At 31.2% G+C, this 14,805-nt stretch overlaps 1 protein-coding gene across 3 annotated transcripts in view; it reads left to right on the plus strand.

Moving 5' to 3' along the window:
* spir (spire type actin nucleation factor) overlaps positions 1 to 14,805 on the plus strand; it is a 196,809-nt gene that overhangs the window by 180,028 nt on the left and 1,976 nt on the right. Inside the window, exons 10-16 of one of the 3 annotated variants that reach the window (XM_088266201.1) lie at positions 7,082 to 7,226; positions 9,699 to 9,776; positions 11,661 to 11,784; positions 12,459 to 12,609; positions 13,157 to 13,303; positions 14,123 to 14,224; positions 14,307 to 14,447. In XM_088266201.1, coding sequence (XP_088122327.1) covers positions 7,082 to 7,226; positions 9,699 to 9,776; positions 11,661 to 11,784; positions 12,459 to 12,609; positions 13,157 to 13,303; positions 14,123 to 14,224; positions 14,307 to 14,447 — 888 coding nt within the window. The remainder of the gene's footprint in view (positions 1 to 7,081; positions 7,227 to 9,698; positions 9,777 to 11,660; positions 11,785 to 12,458; positions 12,610 to 13,156; positions 13,304 to 14,122; positions 14,225 to 14,306; positions 14,448 to 14,805) is intronic. The other 2 variants (XM_088266202.1, XM_088266203.1) reach the window with 2 other exon arrangements.

Consider the following 14,805-nt stretch of genomic DNA (forward strand, 5'->3'; position numbering starts at 1 on the left):
GTTAAATATAAAAGAAAGAATTACATTATTGCGATTACAAACTTTTTATAGTAAATTTAATTTCAGAATGCTTGTGGGTATACAATAATTTAGCCAATGCTGTCCGTTATGAGAAATATTTTGCATTGCGTGGGTTGATGCCACGTTCAACAGATGGCGCTGCCATTGAAGTTAAAAATGTAAAAACATTTTTAAAAAATGTATAATTTTTACTATCATGGGTAAAAATACCTCTCACAGGTACATAAAATCACGCTTTTTATGGTCAGTTATTATGAATTAGAGGTTAGGTTAGGTCAAGTTAGGTTAGTTTAGTTTAGTTCGTCCGCCTCCGTGGCGTAGTAGTTAGCGTGTTTATCTACCGTGCTGGAGGTCTCGGGTTCGATTTCTAGGGGGGGGGGGTTCAAATAAATATAATGATTTTGTCACTGAAATATTTATTCAATAGTACCCTGGACTGGTTGGTACCTGAAGCGGAGGGCTGATCTTTCCTTCATGTGTTAACGATCAAGATAACACTGCGTTTATATGATACAGTGCTCTATTCACCATCGGGTGCTGATGAGGGTTTGAAGAAGATGAAGTTTAGTTTAAAATACTAATGATAAATGATAAAATGACCATATGTTGCAAGTGTTTTATCTGCAATTAGGTATGTTATATTTTACAATTTAAAGAATATGCATTTATGTCCTGAGGCAAGGATAATTCAATAACGCGATGGAGTGGCAAACTGCAACAAGTCTGTCAGTATCGTGATAGCTAACACCCTTTTACTAAGCTGCGTTCGTTGACCATACGTTAAACTGAAAACCAACGTTACACGTCGATAGTTTTGAAGCGTTTGTAGTCAGTTATAATGAACTACAGGTTAGGCTAGTTGACCCAAGTCTAGAGTCCGATACAGGAAGTGACACTAACGACCCGTGTGATATCCTAAGGCTTGCTGAGCCGTGGAGCAATGAACCTCCGATTACTTGGGAAATTATATTTTGCAAAACTTTCACATCAAAATGCTTTCAATTCTCACAAAAATCTTAAGATAACACGAAAATGTTGTCTCGATACGGATCCCGCTCAACTACTTAATGTATTTATTAGTAGTTTATGACTTTTCATTGAGAATATGAAATACGAAGTTTGTGAAAAATTTTATAAAAAAAAATTTGAATAAGAAAATCACCTCGTATTCAAGTTCAATAAAAACACGTCAGTAAGTACACATTTGTTCGCTTTCACAGTGTAATCATTAGCGCGTTTAGCTACCGTACTGGAAGCCCCGGGTTCAATTCCTAGAGAGGGTTGGTAATAAAATTTTATTGAGTTATCTGAAGCGCAGGATTAATCACCTTGTAAGAAACGATCATGATATTGCATCGATATGATACACCATTTGGTGCGGATAAGCGTGAAAAGAAGAAGAGGAATAGTATTTTGATATATTTGTATGTACATAGTTAAATACAATGTATTATTGCCTCCTTTTATATACTTCTCTGGTTTTCTTTGGTTTAAACTGCTACCTCTCAAAAGAAGCTTCTTAAGGAATTTTGTTCTTTAAAAAAAGCTGTCGTAAAGTTCAAAATTTTCCAAGGAATCTGACTGAATTATATTAAGTAAGAGTGTCTTGTCGACCATTGAAATATTTATCTCGGTCGTTCTTGCTCGTTCTTTTTTAAATATATTTTTCAAATGTGCTTATTTTGGCCCGTCGAGTGCTGGTGGGTGCCTACTCTAGTACAACTAATGATATTTCCCTCCTCCCCCTCTCCCTCGCACTTGTCAGGTGTCCGGCCACCCACGCACGAGACACGTGACCATAATATCCTCCTAAATAAGCTGTCAGCTATGTAAATACTTCTCAACTCATATGGCAACCGAGCAATTCCTTTTTGACGCGGCTGGGATTCCCAGGATCATACGATGTGAAATATTTCCCTTTCAGTGGAAATGAAAAGGGGATGTTTATCAAAGGATGCTAACATATGAGTAGATCTTAAGTCTTTACCCATTTGGTATTCGTTTCTTTTATTTTTATAAACATATTTATTTACATGTATATATTTCGCTCACTCCTTTCAAGAACGTCATAAATAAAAAATCGTCAATTTTCAGTTGTGCATGTTTTCGGAATGCCCAAAAAATGTACTATATCCCAGTACATTTTTTGAAGAGTTTATGATAAAAAATAAATATTTAAGAAAATACTACATTGCAATCTCTCTTAAAAAATCATCTAATTTACACATTGTTCAAATTTTAATTAAGAAAATATTTGTGATCTTTATATATATATATCGCTTACTCCTTTCAAGAACGTCATAAATCAAAAATCGACAGTTTTCAGTTGTGCATGTTTTCGGAATGCCCAGAAAATGTACTACATCCCAGCAAAAGAGACATATTTTTGTCTTAATATTTACCCGCCACGGGGCAGAAAGTGTTGTTTTTGCATTTTGAAGAAAAGGTATTGTTTAATTATTTTTTTTAAATATACTAAATATTTTTTAAATGGAGAAAAAACATTCAGGTTTTACCTAAAAAGATCTGTTGCACAGTTAATAGTTCAGTAAGTGGCTTTATATTTATTTTTTAAACATTGTATAATTTTTTTAAACTTTAAAAACGTTCTCCTGAAAAATCAAGTTTTTTGATTTATGACGTTCTTGAAAGGAGTGAGCGATTTGTTATGAAATTTTATCACTAGCGTTTGCTAACGACGGGTTAATACCCATTTTATCGAAATATATTAAACTCTACTTTTTTTGCAATGAATATCAAATCCCTATTTTCCTTTGTTAAACCTATCAACCTCGATTTTGCATTCCAGTATGCTCGTAGTCGTCAAATTGTACTGAAAGGATCAATTTTAGAAATTCGATATTATCTTGCAATTTCACACAAAATACAAACATATTTAAATAACTTTTAGAAATTTTATTATGTTTGTGTGAAGAAATCTTTTATCTAAAATGATCAACTTTTATATTCGATCGCATACTTGCGAATGGAAATAATTAACATTTTATGTTAATTCTTGAGCTGAATTTCGTTGTCATTTATTAATAGTATATTTAGTATTAACATGGGAAAAAAGCAATCTAGCTGCCCTCTTTGTATGTCAAGGAAATTCGCTTGAAACAATGCACTATTATATTAAATATTTTCAAATGAATTATCACATTTTCGCTAATTTTTATTACGAGTACAATCATGGCGGTGCCATCTGATTTAGCCTTGCAGTTCCCATGAAGTTGAATTGTGAACTTAAATTGTTTGAAATATATATGTTAACACCGAAATTTTATTTACAGGTGATAGTAGATTATAAAATACAAAAATGGGTAATAATACAAATTTATTGTAGGTACTAAAATACAATTCGCGGAACCCTTTTAAGACAATCTTTTGAATTCGCAGTCTTTCTAGGTAACGAATCTATTAAAATATTTTAATAATGAAAAAAACAGACATCGTACCCTTCTCCCGTGAGATAATGAATATGTTTATCGTTTTTTATCATCACTGTTTTAATACAAATTTAAAAAACATAAACTGGCCGCTTATGCTTTCAAAAATCTTTAGAATATATGACGCATTTTTCAAGGTATTTAATTTATTTTGGTGTAAAATGGTGATTGAAGTATTTAATGTATATTTGTGTAAAAGTGTAATAATAAAATACTTTTAAGTACCATCAACTCTTAACAATGATTAACTTAAGTCAGTAAATTACGGGTAAACCGTTTTTTTGTATTATAGGGCGAGATGAATTTTCTTATTTTGGATGAATGATAAAATAATAATTCTGCTCTTCGATTATAAAATAATGTATTTACCTAAACACACTTATTACATTTGATTCCAATACTTAATCATATTTTTTTTAATGGTATATTTTCATCTTTTTACATTGAACTTTTGGCATTTGATATTTACATGTAATAGAATGTTTCAAGCTCAAGTCTCAGGGTAGAAGCCAGGAACACTTCCCTTATGAAATGGGTCATAACACCCCTCTGCTCTTTCCTCCCTCACGCGTCGCCCTGCCCGCCTTCCATGACCACCCAACACCGACGATCGATCCGCTGAAACTGCTTCTAAATTCTCTTGTAGACTGGAGATATTTTTCCCGTTTGTTTCGCGTCGCATCTGCGTGTACCGAGTGATTTGTTCCTCATCCCCGACGCCCCAAGACACGGTCCTGATAGTGGTAATCTGTATTATACATCTCTACGCGCATCCCTTCTATTGTTCGTCTAAATAATCGAGAATTCCGTTGTCTCTGCGTTCCTCCGGCGGTTTTTGAGGTTATATTTTCTCAAGATTTGGACTTTATGGAAGTTTTCTTGCATTTTTTTCTGTGATATTTCTTTTCTACTGGAGTTTATATAAACTTTGTTGATATTTAAAACTTATTTATTAACTGTGGATATTTTCATTTTTACATAAAAATAATTTTGCGGCTTTAAACGAAAACATTCCATCATGTTTTCAATAATAATGTTCAAGTTCTTCCAGTTCGTTAAAGCATGTTTAAATAAGTATATCAATTTTTGTTATTTAAAACAAAATTATAATTTTGTTAATTTGGAGTTCAGCAAAGTTTCATGTCGTTATGAATAATTTATTTAAGTTTTCCTTTTCCTTTAAAGTTGCCGTTATTTTTATCTTTCTCTTTTCTCCCATTTTCCACAATGATTCTTTCTCTCTCTAGCTTATTAGGTTATATGAATAATGTTTGCAATATAGCTTCTGGCAACTGGCATAATATCAAAGGTTATTAAGAAGTTCAGAAAATACGTGTTATTGAATATTATTTACGAGTTATTTAATATGGTACGTATAAATGCGCAAGACGAAAGAAGCTCGCTGTTGAATATATTTTTCATTTTCTAAATAATTCTTCGAAACGCTATTATTACCGATATTTTACATAGACCGAGTGTATTATTTAAAAATATTCTACATTTTCGAGAAAAAACAAGAAACTTCTATATTTGTGTACGAAATTTGTAACACACGACAGGAGATCAGCGCGAAAGATTTTCTTGTGTTTTGGTTTTATGTTTTTCTTTTCCCGTGTTAATTATTGAATCTGCCAATAATTGAATCTTTGGCCTCATGTATGTTATCCTTTGCACCCTAAACATATAGGTAAGCTGTTCACAGTATATATTTTTAAACATAAAAGAATTGTGTGCTTGGTATTAAATTAATAATTCATAAGTTTTAATCGTAAATTTATTCGAATAAGGTTGAATTTTAAGTGACATCTGTAATTATGACATATGTCGCTCACTCCTTCCAACAACGTCATATATCAAAAATTGACAATTTTCAGTTGTGCAACATGCATTCGGAATGCTCAGAAAATGTAGTATATACCAGCAAAAGCGGTATATTTTTAACTTAACATTTACCCGCTACAGGGCAGAAAGTGTTGTTTTTGCATTTTGAAGAAAAGGTATTGTTTAATTATTTTTTTTAAATATACAGAATATTTTTCAAATGGAGAAAAAACATTCAGGTTTACCTAAAAAGATCTGTTGCACAGTAAATAGTTCAATAAGTGGCTTGATATTTATTTTTAATACATTTTATTATATTTTTAAACTTTAAAACGATCTAAAAAATCAAGTTTTTTGATACATGACGTTGTTGACAAAGGAGTGACGGATGTATCTTATTTCTCCCTCGTATAAAAATCAACGTGATTGATTAAGTTTGACATTACATTTCTCAAGGGCAAGTTTATTTAGCGCTTTTGTGGTAGGCACTACACTTTGAAAGCAAACCCGAATATTCTTATCATTCCCAGGATATTATAATCCTTATTATGTAGGTCAAGGTGAGGGTGTCCTTGTCTATGAACTTGGCGTTTCCATTGCAATCCTGGGCGGCTGGAGCATGCGCCCTTCAATTGTTTTTATTGACTGATTGCATTAAAGGAAGTTGGTTTCAGTATTATGAATATGCCCTCATAACTTAATTATGAAATTTATTGTTTCGGCATTAACTTTGTGGTAAGACATGTTACAATGATTAAAGAAAACACTTGTTTTATACCACTTGAGTTTTATTAAAGACTACATGTTTCAGAAGTTAAACTTCCATCATTCAGGTCTGTATAATAACTCAAATATTATTATAGTTATTATACAGACCTGAATGATGGAAGTTTAACTTCTGAAACATGTAGTCTTTAATAAAACTCAAGTGGTAAAAAACAAGTGTTTTCTTTAATCATTATGACTAATATGATTGAAAAATTTAATAGCATAGATGTTCGCGAATACGTAGCATGATAAATGTTACGCACTATGTAAAAATATCATTTCAAGCCGTTGACAAGTCAAAAGCCCTTCAAATGCCCATGTCTTCATATTCCCTTCCGATAAAGTTTTTCAAATCTTAAATAAATAAATCTTGTAGATGGTCAATTATATTTCATGGTTTAAGTGATCACTTTACACACGTGTAACATTCACCAATTCTACCCACGATTGACAACCACACTACTCAAATGCTTGGAACTTCTATATGTATTCTTCAAATTCGAAACGAAATGCTTGAATTCCTCGAATTTCACTATAGATATCTCTATGGGAAGATGAAAGAAGCTTTTTATTAAGCAGAAACTCTTTCATTTGTATGTGAGGAGCCGCATACTGGATTATATTCACATACACGAAAAACGCTAGAAAATATCCTTTCATTTTTATTTTTAGGGGGGGGGGAGTTAAGTCGATCTCTTACACATATGACTACCGTTAATCAAAAGTAATGCATAAGATTTGACTTTGATATGTTTGACACATCGCGTGACATGCATGCCTTCAAGCAGTTCAACGTTTTTACAGTTATTTAAATATCCTATATTTAACCCGTTGTATTATTCGACGCAACGTCGTGTCGCCACGCGTTGCGTAGACGTCTGACTACAAAATAAAAACTAAGATTTTCTTTTTAAATTTATTTTTCAACTGCTTTGTATGGTTTGTCATATTTCCCGACACTAAACGGTCAACTTACGGGGTATATTTTTGAATAGCTCCCTCATCGTGTTGATATTTTGCAGGACGACGACGATGATGATGTAGAAGAAGTGGCAGCTCCCGCGGTGGTCCCAACGCCCCCGCAGCCCTTCCCACGAAGCTTCTCGAAGGTTCCAGCCAAGGCCATCTCACCCAAAGTAGCAACCCATAAGCATTGGGAAAGAACAGGTTTGTACTGATTAAAGCATTTATTCCACTTCAAAAACTGATATAAAAAATAGTATTTAATGTAAATTTGCAGTACATTATATAATTACAATAATTACCACCTGAATGCAATAAAACTTATTTTTATTCAAGTATTGTGTTCTTTATGCAACTGATTTTTCCATCCATAAAGTCCTTAATAGAAGTAAACAGCTATTCAAACATTATGAATGCAAATAATCAAAAGAATTTAAAAGACACATTTTTTCATGTTAAACTCCCTATAAAATTTCCTTATATGCATTTAAGATATTTCTGCGTTCAGGTGACTATTAGTTTAATATAATTTGTTTAATATTATTCTATACTGGCAACAAGCTATAAGTAAAAAACCTTGTTTGGAAAAATCTAAATTAAAACATTGTCGATTAAAATTGAATTTTTTAGTCATAATAGTATTTGTCATCTTTTAAAATCTAAATCATTATTTGTCAATTTTACAGTGACATATTTACATCTATTGAAAGGGAACAATAAATCAATATGTTTCCATTTCCTAAACTTTCCAAATAAATTTCTACAACTTATGTAAATATTAGGTCTAAACATGTTACTGAAAAGCCAGCCAATCAAGATACTGCTCTTTAAAAGATAGATGATTGAAATTGCATTTTTTAAATTAATTTTATAAAAATTGATAAGCCTTCGCCTCCGTAGTGTAATGGTCAGCAAGCTCGGCTACCGTTCTGGAGGTCCCGGGTTCGATTCCCAAGGGGGGTAAAATAAATAGAAGTGATTTTTTCACTGTCATATTTATTCAATATTATCCTGGACTGGTACCTGAAGCGGAGGGCTGATCACCTTTCCTTCATGTGTAAACGATCAAGATAACACTGCGTTTATATGACGCAGTGCCCTATGCACCATTGGGGTGCGGATAAGGGTTTTATTATTATTATTTATTAAAATTGATAAACATTATAATATTGGAACTATTCATAAAATAACACAATAGAATAGTTTATTATAATCCTTATTAAAAATGCTTGTAATTAAAGACAATAATGATATATAGTGAAGTTAGTGTGTAAAAAAAAATATTTTATAAGTAAATTTGCAAATTCTTTGCCAGTTATAGAACGATATGTATCAGTCACACTCCTCACTTGATGACCATCCTGTTTAACGATTGCTTACACCTGTAATTGTTACTGTACGCTTACCAACACTGTCTTCCGTATGAGAACTATTAAATCTTAGCATCCCACCCACTGTTAGTAGGAGAGAAGACACTCCTAATGTTTTGAGTGACTTAAGTGAGTAGTTTGTTTATGATCGATTTGATTTGTGGATACATAAGTGGAACATATCTAATCATGTTTAGTGTTTTCTCCTTCTTACATGTTATGACATCTCGCTCACTCCTTTCAAGAACGTCATAAATAAAAAAACTTGATTTTTCAGGAGAACGTTTTTAAAGTTTAAAAATATAATACAATGTATTAAAAATAAATATCGAGCCGCTTATTGAACTTTTTACTGTCCAACAGATCTTTTTAGGTAAAACCTGAAGTTTTTTTTCCATATGAAAAATATTTAGTGTATTTAAAAAAATAATTAAACAATACCTTTTCTTCAAAATGCAAAAACAACACTTTCTGTCCTGTAGCGGGTAAATATTAAGTTAAAAATATGCATCTTCTGCTGGGATATAGTACATTTTCTGGGCATTCCGAAAATATGCTTAACTGAAAATTGACAATTTTTGATTTATGACGTTCTTGAAAGGAGTGAGCGATCTGTTAATCTGTATAATTTATATTTATTCCACGGTAAAATAATTAAAATATGTAAATTATTATAAAAAATAAAACAAATAGTGTTGTGAGTTTCAGTCACATCATATATTAATATTTTATAAAGATAAAGTTCCCATATATAATTTTTTTAATCGTGCTTTTAGAATTCAAGTGTTGTATTTGCAAAAAAATGTCTCGGAATATGAGCTAAATACAACAATTCTTGGAACATTGACAAGTCATATTGCTATATATTTTTTATTGAAATCTAACGCAGCAAAAAAATGTATTTTTACATTTTACACACCAGTCGCTGTCGATGAGAAGACACAAATTGCTATCAATTCGATTGCTTCTGTGAATGATCAATGGCATAAAAATGCCAATTTTATTCATTATCTTTGGGATGCTTTAGACTTCATTATAATAATATATATATAAAATATGTTACTCTGTTGACACTGCAATTGTACCAATAAAAAGCTACTATGTTAGATACATTTTGTGTGAAAATAGTTAAATTTTTCTTACTAGGAGGGTTATAAGCAATACTTCATTAACAAATTAAAAAGCTTTGCTATTGGAGCCACAATGTACAGAATAGCACCATTGTTAGGTTAGGTTAGTCCCATGTAAGATGAGTATACATCTTGAAGGGTTTATAATAATACTGTTGTGATGTGACATGTGACAGCGAGCCCTCCCCGCCCACCGCCCCGCACCCACATCACCCACGACGAGTATCACCACTTCTGCGACAACGCTCTGGAATGTAGGAAACACACTAGATTACCTTATTTCCTTCACCGTCTGCTTTACTCGGAGCATGATTTGCCGTCACATATGTTTTATTTTCAGCTTGCTTTGCCATTACTAGAAATGATTCTCACAAAATGCATTCTGCACTTACTAGTTTGCGTGTTTTATTATTAAAATCCTATTTTTAATCTTCTTGTTTTTTTATGTCCATGAAATAACACCATCATTTTATTTTATGTATCTCTTCTACACTAGATGATTGTTGTATTCGTGTCTTGGTTCTTACTAGTATTTTATACTGGGCTCACAATGGAAAATAAAAATAAAAAGTTTCAGATTGTCTTCCCGTGATTACGTTGCATACTTTCAGTCTCTGGGTTTGAGGCCACTCTATTACCACTTGATTCCTATTTTTTATAATAGGTCACATAAAAATGTGTGAAATCGAAATATTTGTGTACATATCGCTCACTCCTTTCAAGAACGACATAAATCAAAAACTTGATTTTTCAGTAGAACGTTTTTAAAGTTTAAAAATATAACACAATGTATTAAAAATAAATATCAAGCCACTTATTGAACTTTTTACTGTACAACACATCTTTTTAGGTAAAACCTGAAGGTTTTTTCTCCATTTGAAAATATTTAGTAAATTTAAAAAAAATAAATAAACAATACCTTTTCTTCAAAATGCAAAAACAACATTTTCTGCCCTGTAGCGGGTAAATATTGAGTTAAAAATATGTCTCTTTTGCTGGGATGTAGTACATTTTCTGGGCATTCCGAAAACATGCACAACTGAAAACTGTCGATTTTTGATTTATGACGTTCTTGAAAGGAGTAAGCGATATATATATATAAAGATCACAAATATTTTCTTAATTAAAATTTGAACAATGTGTAAATTAGATGATTTTTTAAGAGAGATTGCAATGTAGTATTTTCTTAAATATTTATTTTTTATCATAAACTCTTCATATGAACGATAAACTGATAAACTTAAAAACCAATATTGACAGAAATCAAATTTCATTAAATACTTATATTAAAAATTAAACAATTTAAAAAAAATGTTATTAATGTTTACAGTATGAGAAAATTTAAAAGTAAATAATATGGGTTTTTGATTAATTCACTATCTTATTTTATGTACATTGTTTTGGATCTAATTATGTAAATACATCATCTTGATGTGAAAACTTTATTGCAAAATATGTAAATATTTGTGAAAACACTGGGTTACGACATCTCTTAAGAGCTGTTTTTGTGATTAATCAACTCAAGGGCGCTATACCAAGAAAAATTATCTAATTCTAGTTGTAGGTTGTGAAATGTTTCAACTTAGTAATAAAAAATAATACATAGTTCCTAAAAAAGAGACTGATGAACAGGTTCAATCTCCCATTCTCATCCCAGAATGATATATCTGAGAATCTTACAAAGTAGAGTTATAGTTTTGGTCCGCTTAAGTCTATTCTGAGCCCTGATTTTATTTCTTGTAAAATTGATCCTTCAGGTAATTCACAGTTAGACCCTCTGTAAATGTTATTTATTTGGGAGGACTACTTATAAAAATATTCCAGGTTTTTCATTTAGGATCAAGTTTTTTATGCATGGTTATTTTTCTATTAGAAAATTATGTAATACCATAACCAGAAACATAGAAGATATAAATTCTATGAATTAAAATAGAGAATTATTTTCAAATATATTGGTCAAAAAATACATATATAAGCATGTACATATAGTATAATTTTTTTATCCTGTTTACTTAGTTGTGTTAATTTTTCTTTCTATCTTTGTGTGCATCTATTTTTCTTAAATTTATGATTGCATGTTTTAAGATTTCTTAAACTATTTCCACATTGTAATTAATCAGAAACGTTTTTTTGTGCAGCTTACGACTTAGCTACCCAGTGTCCTTCTCGCCGAGCTTCTGTACGAAGGCATACGATCGTTGCTTGTAGTAATCCTGCTGACTCCATGGGAGTGTCTGGATCACATTCGGTACCGCAGTCAAGGTAATACTATCAAAATTAATTTGAATAATATCATGATCCTATAAAATGTCACAATTAGTGACACCGCTAATACTCAGACTCTAATTTTAGCCTTCATTTAATAGAAAATAACATTACTACAAAAATTACCAAAGACAATGTTTATTTATTTATTTGAAGTTCTTGTTCAGAATATATGTTGAAAAACAATATCTCCCGACCAACCAAAAACAGACTAGTGATACTGTTGAAAAGTTTGAGTTTTATACAGCCATTTGTAATTGCAGGGCAGATAGTGCTTGTACAAAAGTATCAATGGATAAAAACCATTAATTTTGATTAATTGCATTTAATTACAAATGAATTAGTAATTACAACAACTATCCTAACCTGACCTGTTTCAAGTATTTGGCATACCTGATCGTGCCAAGTTTTTCTCGGTCTTCCTCTGTTACTTTTTCCAATTACATTTGCCTCATAAATTTGTTTTACCGTTCTTTCCTCACTCATTCGTTCTACATGTCCAAACCATCTCAACATACCTTTCTTAATTTTATCGATAATGCTTGTCTCAGCTTTGCATTCCTTCCTTATTTCACTATTCGAACATCTATCATACATCGTTTTGTATACCACAAAGTAGATAATGCTTTTGAATTACAATTAAAACATTGCATTTGTTGATTTGTTTTCAGACCGGATTCAAGACAGTCAGGCATATCAGCTGCAAGCAGTGACGTAGATGGAATGCCCCTGGGAACCCTAGGGGGGACGCCTAATGACATATCCTGGTCGAGGAATTCCCTACAAGAAGAACTAATCCAGTCGGTTAGTGCACCTTGCAAAGTGAGTGTTGTAAGCTTATTTGGTTATTACGCATTTTTATATCACGAAGGACAAAAGTAAGAAGCAACAAAAAAATATGTTTTAGTTTTAATTTTAGAACTATTTGTTGCGTCAGTTTTAAATAGTTTGTAGTATATTACCTGTATATTGAAAGAGTAACGTAGATTTCGTTTAGTAAAGCTGTTAACGATTATTGTAATTAGGTCAGTATTTATATAGATAATTTATAAGTTTATGTATGTACAGTTTTTTTTGTTGCTTAAATCTCATATAAATATTGGACAAAGTATCTTTTCTCTCTCTTAATTCATAAAGAAATATTTATGATGTAAAATTTCACAATTTTTTTCATTTGAAAATTTTAAATAAAATAAAATACAAGTATGTATTCACTTATTAGGTACATTTCTACTTTATTCATATTCTAAGCTGCTAGTATGTAGATAGTGTTATTTAGATAATTTATAATTTATTTCATTGAATTATTTTATGAATTTTATTTTTAAAATGTGTATTTAATAATAATTTGTTGGTTTTATGTTTATAGAAACACTGGCAAGAAGCAATGTCTCTGGATGAAAGATTATCCCTCACATTAGATGAAATAGTTCATATAAGGTCTGTACTAACCAAAGCTGAATTAGAGGCATTGCCAGTTGAAGGGAGAGTGAAGGAGGATGTGGAAAAACGAAAGGTTAGTATAATATCTTTTCATTTTTAATTAACTTTTTACTTAGTAAATACCACTATTTTTTAAAATCTACTGTGACATGTGTTTCGATGCATTCCGCATCATTTTCAAACACCGTATGTGAAGCTAATTCTAAATTTTAGAGTTGGGTCCTTGGGACGTTGAAGGTTGAAGAGGGGATAGGAGCCAATAGTGGGATGTATAAATTAAACTGCGACTGTGGAAGTTCGTACATTGGTATGACTTCCAGAAAATTTAAAAAAAAGAGTCAGGGAACATGAATTATGATTGAGAAATAATAGTTTTTCAGAATTCGCTAACCATTTAATAAATAATGATTACAAATTTAACCACAATAACGTTGAAATCCTAAAAATAATTAAAACGAAAAGCCATAAACAGCAACATTATGAAACAATAGAAATTAAAAAAAATATAAATAATAATAAACCCATAATTAACAATATTGACAATGACTAAAGCCTTCCCCCTATTGTCTATGTTCCCACTGATAAGAAATAAGAATAAAAATTAAATAAATAAACAAAAACAAGAAACAGCTCCTACCCCGGAAACATAATATTAATTTTTTGTATTTAATGTTTTTCGAGCTTAAAAAAGGGCACTACTCCGTTTTTTATACAGCTTTTTTTTTTACATTTAAAATGGTGGTATTTCAAGAGTAAGAGAATGATCTTAACAGAGTGTAAAAAAACCTTATCATTCTAGGGTTTACAATAGTGGCTGTAGAAAATGAAACAAAACTATACTCAATAATACATAGATATCAAAATAATAATATAATTTTCTTATCAATTCCAGGTGTGTTTTCTGTGCTTAAAAACAAGATTTGGAATATTTGGACCATGGGGACAACGTTGTAAGCTTTGTAAAAAGACTGTGTGTACCAAATGCTATTCAAAGGTGAATATTACAAAGCTACAAAATATTTGGTTTTTCTTTTGTATTGTAAAAGTAAATCATTAATTTTTTGTAATTATTACAGATGCGCATTCCAACTGAACATTTTTCCAATGTTCCGGTTGTTCTCCTGAGTCCTTCATTAATGCCTTCTCCCGAGGAAGAAGTGAATACATCTTTTCCACGGTCGCTGATGGCGCGTTTAATTTCACCTGAGCAACACATAGTAAGCACTTTTGTATAATAACTAGGAGGTTTGAATACTTATACGACATACTTTTTAGGTATGTAATTTTACAAATATTGTTAAAGAAGTCATTTATTCCACAATTTGAATCCCAGTTCTTTGGACGTCTGTTTAGGTATCTATTAAATCATATAAAACAGTTTAAAAGACAGGCAGTTTTTTTTGGAGAGATATTTTTGTGACAACTTTCATCTCAATTATGGACCTCCATTAAAGCAATCATTATTTCAATCTTAGATATTATTCTAACCATTATACGCACCCAATGGTGCATAGGGCACTGCATTGTATAGAAGCAGTGTTATCTTGATCGTTAAATACTCGAAGGAAAGGCGAT

Source organism: Brachycentrus maculatus, unplaced genomic scaffold (genome assembly GCF_059751285.1).
Source record: "Brachycentrus maculatus isolate JH-2025_06_01 unplaced genomic scaffold, ASM5975128v1 h1tg000263l, whole genome shotgun sequence".
Lineage (NCBI taxonomy): Eukaryota > Metazoa > Arthropoda > Insecta > Trichoptera > Brachycentridae > Brachycentrus > Brachycentrus maculatus.